The 7199-nt window shown below is 38.9% G+C and overlaps 1 protein-coding gene across 1 annotated transcript; it reads right to left on the bottom strand.

Annotated features, from left to right (window-relative positions):
* Window positions 1–2530: 2530 nt before the first annotated feature.
* Window positions 2531–6594, bottom strand: LOC137089858 (tripartite motif-containing protein 16). The gene is made up of 6 exons (XM_067453424.1): window positions 6256–6594; window positions 4482–4577; window positions 3733–3975; window positions 3464–3623; window positions 3327–3386; window positions 2531–3202 (listed from the first exon to the last, which is right to left on the bottom strand). The coding sequence occupies exons 1-6, from the start codon at window positions 6592–6594 to the stop codon at window positions 2610–2612; spliced, it is 1491 nt and encodes a 496-aa protein (XP_067309525.1). The 3' UTR covers window positions 2531–2609.
* Window positions 6595–7199: the final 605 nt, after the last annotated feature.

The following is a 7199-nucleotide window of genomic DNA, read 5'->3' as shown; positions in this document are numbered from 1 at the left end:
ATGTCCATAACTGTTTATTTCACAACGATATAATGAGTTTATTTAGCAGTGAACTGTACTAACCGATTCTGCAGGAGTGTGGGCGGGGCCTCAATACCACGGCTCCACTTCACAAACTCTGTTTTGGGCTACGTTCCAATCCACATTTTTTATGCCCTTTACTCACTAACCTCTATCCATCTCGTGGACTCGGATGTGCGTCATTGCTTATATTGCATGAGTTCCCACTACTAGCGTAACTCATGCATAAGGTTTAAATTAAATGCACTAAGACCTTGATCACTTGAGCTGATTTATTATTTAAACCCTTTTTTAACAAATGAAATTGTTTTATGTACCATTCTATATGCATAGTTGTTTGAGAAAATATAAAAAAATCTATATATATGTATATGAGCTGTTGGAGAAAAATAAAACAAATTCACACACACACACACACACACACACACACACACACACACACACACACACACACACACACACACACACACACACACACACACACACACACACACACACACACACACACACACACACAAATGAATAGTATAAACGTTGACTGTGAACATGAGGGAATTATTAATTATGCAATTCATTCTCAAAATCATTCGTATATCATACACTTCAGTTAAGTGTGATCTGCTGTGACAAGTTGAATTGTGGGATAGAGCTGCTTAAAGTGTACATCGAAGTAGTATCGCTCCCTCGGTCCAAATCGGGGGGCAGACGAGGGTTTGTCCTTACAAACTTTCCGCCGTCCACTTCACGAAGTGGAACGCACTTCAATATGGTGGCGGAGTGCTTAAGGAAGTTTGCGAGTGCGTGTCTGAAAGTGGAGTGGAATGCAGCCTTGGGTCCCATATTGGGACTTTGGTGGCTTCAATAAGACATCCGTTCATTTTTGGAACACAAATATGATATTTTTGTTGAAATACGATGGCTCAGACGGGCCTTCATTGACACCAATGTAATTTCCTCTCTCAAGACCCATAAAAGGCACTTAAGATGTCGTTACAAAGCCCATCTCACTACAGTGGTTCTACAATCATTTTATGAAGCGAAAATAATTGTTTTTGTGCACAATAAAAAATAAATCATGAAATAACGTCTTTTGAGGCAATTTCAAAAGAAAGCTTCCCGAAGCTTCAAACCGTCATGAATCAGTGTATCAATTCATGATTCGGATCGCCAAAGTCACGTGATTTCAGCAGTTTGGCAGGTGATCGGAATCATGAATTGATACACTGATTCATAAAGCTCTGAGGCTTCGGGAAGCAGTTTTTTTAAATCGGCCATCACTATATAAGTTGTTATTTAGTTGTTTTTTTGCGCGCAAAAACTATTTTTGCCGCTTCATAAAATTATTGTAGAGCCACTGTAGTGAGATGGGCTTTGTAACGACATCTTTAGTGCCTTTATGGGTCTCGAGAGAGGAAATGACATTGGTGTCAATGAAGGGCTGTCTGAGCCATCGGTTTTCAACAAAAATATCTTCATTTGTGTTCCGAAGATGAACAGAGGTCTCACAGGTGTCGAACGACATGAGGGTGAATAATTAAAGGAAGTGTATGTAAGATTGTGGCCCAAACTGGTACTGCAGTCACTTTCAAATGACTGTAGACCGGTGTATCCCCCTCCCCCCGGATGCCGAATCACCACTGACTTCGTGATTGGTAGATAGGTGGAGGGTGGAGCTTAAGCGTAAACACAACATGACAACATCTACATCAGTGTAGGGCTGCAACAACAACTTTTAAATGGCAATATCCTGGCCAGACTACTGTTGTCAGTGATATAAGTATTTGAAATGAACATGATGAACATGCATTGAAATACATTTCTTACATACAGTACCTAAAATGACAGAATTTTCATTTTTGGGCGAACTAACCCTTTAAGTGAAGTGAAGTCGTCCTGTTTTTACAGTCTGTGCATTATCCTCTGTACGCAAAAAAAAAAAAAAAAAAAAAAAAAATGTTTGGGTTGTTGTTACCTCAACCCGAGAACTACAAAAACTACCCAAAGGAAAACCGCAGACTTTGCAACACTAAATAGACCCTAAACAGACACACAATGGATTACTAGAAAGCTACAGGCAGGGATGGAGATAAACTCTGCAGGACAGTGGATTATAGAGTGGTGCACTGTGTTTAAAAAATATTCAATAATCATGCAATAATTCATAAAATACAAAACGTTTTTTTTTTTTCACTCGAAACACAAACCATCCTCTGTTATTCTTGACTAAACTTGTGTTGTCCCTATAACAGATGCTGAGAAAAAAGATTGATTTTAAAACTTATCTAGTGCTGCCACCAAGTGTCTACATGCAAAAAAGGCATTCTTCCTTTGAATCCCGATTAATTATTACAAATAACCAAATTCAGGTTTTACAGACAGGGCTTAGATGAAGCCAGGAATAGGCTTTAGTTCAATTAGGGCATTTAAGTAACTTTAACTTTATAACATGCCTAAAAAAAATATATATTACTGGTGTGCATCTTGAGACAAAACAATGGCACTGATAAATTTTAAGATATGTCAGTTAAAACAGCTTAACATACATTTTAGTCTGGGACTAGTGTAAACCTTGTCTGTGAAACTAGGGGTTAAATTTGCAAACTGGCAAACTTAAATGGAGAAGAAAGGGGCATCTTAGTCTCATTATTCACTGGATCACAAAGTCTCACATAGGAACCTTTCCCAGCCAGTCCGAACCCAGGATAAACAGGCTCTCTAAAAACAGATTGGTGCTTATAAATGAGACTCATGTTGTCGGAAACATTGTAAAACGACAAGATTCCAGCCCTGTAGTTCAAATACACTCCTATTTTGGAGCACTGCGATTGATACTTCGAAAATGTTGTCTTATTGTCGTGCCAAAATTCAAAATGGACACGGTTACAGCGTAGTCCCCATGAGTGTGAGTTTCTCCCAAACAGAGTACGCTGCTTGCCTTTCCTACGGATCCCTTGGTATGACACAGCAATGCAGACCCAGGTGCCTCCGCCAAACTCCACCTCCCAATATTTAGGGTTCCCTCTAAGACCTTCATTGCAAAGGATCTGTGCCCTGCAGTTAAACCTCTGAGTCTGTTCGGGATAGTCCTGGATCTGGTGCGAGGCCATCACCTCTCTGTCGTCATTTCTCAAGACGAGACTTCCATGTGCTGTGTTGGTATTAAAAGTGAGCTTTGACGCATCTGAGGTGAACGGATGGACAGATGAAAAGATGCAATATTAGGGGATGCATTGCATATCTTTTCCAATTGCCAAAATATAAGACAAAACATTTGCTGCACATTCAGATCAATACTAGAAACTTACACTGTAGAAACTCCTCTCGGGTCTTTGGTGGCGGGGATGTTACGATTCTAGTGTTTTTCACTGCAAAGAAAAATAGTTAAGGTGAATTGAAGGCATATTATAATCATACAATATGTATTTAAATAAAAATTTCTGACCTTTTCTGGAAATGGTGATTAAACTCAACTTGCTGGTCATGCTTAGCTTTTCTGTGAGTTCATTAACTGCCATGGAGTCACGCTCAAAAGAATTGTATGGATGCACGTGGAAGACGAATGGTTTTTTATACTCGGGCAGCAAAGGCAGAGACACAGCGCTCTAGAGAGTAGAAAATACTTTAAATGCACTTGAGAAGTGAATGATCATTTTGCAAGGCAATCCAGCAAGCATCCAATTCTCTTTCACAGCCATTTCCACTTGCCTGTACCTCAAGAAATCGAACATTATTGTTTGCATGAGAGAGCAGCTCCAGGTGTTGTAGATCAGCACCTAAGGTCTTCATGTTACTGATCTCCTGGTGTAGAGTCTTTATGAATCCATCTGCCTGCTTCACTGCAATTTGCGTCTGACCTTGGATCAGCTCTGTCACTTTGGTTTGATTGTCCTTCAAAAACTGGATCAGCTCAGTGAACTCTCTCTTATTCTTCTCCAGCGCCCTACTTGCTGAAGCCTAATAACGAAGAGGGAGCAGAGTGGATGTCTTAAAATTTTCTACACTGTAAAAAAAATTGATTGTTTTTTGTTGGCTTAACTTAAAAAAAGTAAGTAACCTGGTTGCCTTAAAATTGTGAGTTTATTGAAATTAAAACTTTGAGTTGATACAATAAAGAAAATTTGTTTAATAAATAGAAACTCAAAATATTATTGACTCGAACCACATAAAAAAATTAATAAATCATGAAAATAGCACTATTTAGCATGTTTCACTGCATCATCAGAAATAAAACACACACAAAACCCAATATGCTTACAAAATCTTTTAATAATATTTTAATAAAGGTTGTCGAATCTCAAAAAATTTCTTTAACTCAAAATTTTAATTTCAATGAACTCAAAATTTTAAGGCAAACAGGTAACTTTTTTTCTAAATAATTTTTTACAGTGTACACAAGCAATACCACACCATAAAAAATGAAGAGAGTTACGGGTTCAAAGTTAAGTTGAATGCCTTCTAACCCTGAAATTCTCAACAGCTTGTCTCAGCTCTTCCACATCTTTCTCCTTTGCTTCAATTATGCCAAGGGTCTGCTTCTGCAACTCCCCCAACTTAACCTTAAAACGAAACAGGATTGCAATTAAATTCAGTAGAACCCATTCCTTTTATCACTTTTATAGGCACTGATAGTACAAAAAAACTACATGGGCCAGACTCAAATTCATTCCACCCACATAAGCAATGTGTTGAGCTTGTGTTAAAGGGTTACTTCACTGCTTTTTCGTATTAAACTATGTTATTCCCTTAACTAAAACGAGTTGATACATACCTCTCTCGTCTGAGTGCATGGACTTAATCTCTTTGACTTCTGAGAGTATTTCGACTCGGCGCAGTAAAAAGTAAAAAGGACTTTTTACTGTGAAACAGGATTATTATTAAAGTATGTTGAAATAGTGCTCACAGATGGTTTCAACAAAAGCAAATACCGTGAATTAACAAACTCTGAGCTCATAGTATGTCTGTCTTTAAACAATTCCAAGTACTTGTTAAAAATCTATTTCCCCATGCAGATAATTAATATGAGATTTTGTAAAGAGTTTTTTACTTGACTGTTGCACTTTTCTGCCTTTTTGGGTGTGACTTTAAGGTGGGATAAGTGATATCTGGTCACCGTTGTTGATATTTCAAATCACCAAAACAAACACGCCCCTACCCCCAAAAAGGGTCTCGGCCCTATTTTAATAGCTCCGCCCCACACATACGAAACCCAGGCAATGACTATGGCAGAATCTGTGTGTAACTAATCCAGGTTGAATATTCAATGAAAAAGTCACGCCTTCCATCACAAAAACACAAACCGTTCTCATGAACAACTTGATAGAACACGAGCCGACGGTCCAACTAACAACATATTACAATTATGACAAGATTAGAGTTATAGCGATCACAAAACACAAACCGTTCTCATGAACAACTCGATAGAACATGAGCCGACAGTCCAGCTAACGACATATTACAATTATGACAAGATTAGAGTTATAGCGATCATAAAACACAAACCGTTCTCATGAACAACTCGATAGAGCATGAGCCGACAGTCCAGCTAACGACATATTACAATTATGACAAGATTAGAGTTATAGCGATCACAAAACACAAACAGTTCTCATGAACAACTTGAAAACGTTAGTATTCAAGCTTGATAGTCCAGCTAACAACATTTAGATGCTTCTTATGATGTGGAAATGAATGGGTTTTTATCATCGTTGAAGTGAGTGACAATACGATCGCAAATGGACAAACAAGCGAACATGATACACGTGCATATTCAAGTAAAAGCCAGCATATTTTAGTTCTTTCTTGACTTTTCTTGTGTGACTCGTTTGTTTTGAATAATGTTGTGCACTGAGCCTCTCTTCTCACCATAGACACGCCCCTTACCTGCTGATTGGCTACAAGTTGGTTATTCCACTCGGCTCGAGTCCTTTTTCGAAAACAGTTTTGAAATAACACTTACCCCACCTTTAATGAACGGGGGCAGGGAATCCTAGTTCCCTTAGTGACCTTTCATTAAGGTGAAAGTTAAGAGAAATATTCAAAGGATTTTGCTTTATTTTGGGAAAGGGGTTAATGCCCTTTTGTTAGGGACACTGGGCCTGCACCTCCCATCACAAAAATATCATATTATAGTGCACACATCGCTCAAGTATCGTTTATTACATAACCAACATTAGCATACTAAACACCAAGTCCTGGCTAAGAATTCTATTCTGCATTGTAAGTCACATTTCTGACCTGTTTATTGGCCACCTCCACTTCTATTGCAATGACATTATGACCCCTGTGCTGATCAATAATGCACAGGTGACAGATGCAGCGTTGGTCCGTGTGGCAGTACACCTCCAGCATCCTGCCATGATCGGGGCAGATGTTCTCTTGCAACGTTGCACTCGGCTCCACCAATCTGTGCCTCTTTCCCGCATGCAAAGTGTTATGCAAGTCTAGATGAATATCACAGTATGATGCCACACACTCCAGGCAGGCCTGTTCAGCTTTTCGCTTCCTCCCAACGCACGCATTGCACTCCACATCTGCGGATCCACTTGAATGAAGAGCTGGAGCTGTTTCCTCCATGATTGTTGATGTGCTGGCACTGGCAGTACTTGACTGAGTTTCGTTTCTGTGGAAGTATGATTATGGCACTGGCAATGCAGAATTCAAATGTCAAGGATAAGGGTGTGGTTTCAGCCCCGGAGCTAGGGCAATGAGTCAGAGGACTGCTATTGACAAAACTACTGAAAGGAGCTGAGCCATATATCCTTTCACAATTAATAAATATAATAGTCTAACAGAGAAAGCAACAACTCTACAACACTATATATACCTTTTCCCCCATGCTCAGGGCATGAAAGCAACACGGCAATATTAATATGAGCTTCCGTTTTAGGAATATGTAATGTATTTGTGTCGTTTGCTTTGGCTGAACCCTTAGGACAATATTGGATTACAGGACTTCAAACAACGATTCTGTGTTGCAGACTTCACAACGCTGTTACTCTAACACAGGACACAAATATATTGATGTCAGTGTATGACAACTCATGAGCTGTGTGCAAAATCAAATACTAACTTATATGTATGATACTATCTAATTCATCCTGTTTTTTTTAACAGAATTAAATGGAACTATAAAAGTTCATCAGTACATTGTTCTCACATGAGCTTGCAGGTTATGTGGT

This window comes from Pseudorasbora parva, chromosome 9 (assembly GCF_024679245.1).
Source record: "Pseudorasbora parva isolate DD20220531a chromosome 9, ASM2467924v1, whole genome shotgun sequence".
Taxonomy (NCBI): domain Eukaryota; kingdom Metazoa; phylum Chordata; class Actinopteri; order Cypriniformes; family Gobionidae; genus Pseudorasbora; species Pseudorasbora parva.
Note: the sequence above shows the minus strand (reverse complement) of the source record. Positions and strands in the feature narration are given on the sequence as shown.

Bases quoted from the DNA above. Each gene is read 5' to 3' on its own strand.
- LOC137089858 (XM_067453424.1), bottom strand. From the start codon at position 6,594: ATGGAGGAAACAGCTCCAGCTCTTCATTCAAGTGGATCCGCAGATGTG. The intron at 4,578-6,255 runs GTCAGAAATGTG...TTTCGTTTTAAG, and splicing joins TGGAGGTGGCCAATAAACAG to GTTAAGTTGGGGGAGTTGCA. The intron at 3,976-4,481 runs GTTAGAAGGCAT...CTTCGTTATTAG, and splicing joins AAGCTGTTGAGAATTTCAGG to GCTTCAGCAAGTAGGGCGCT.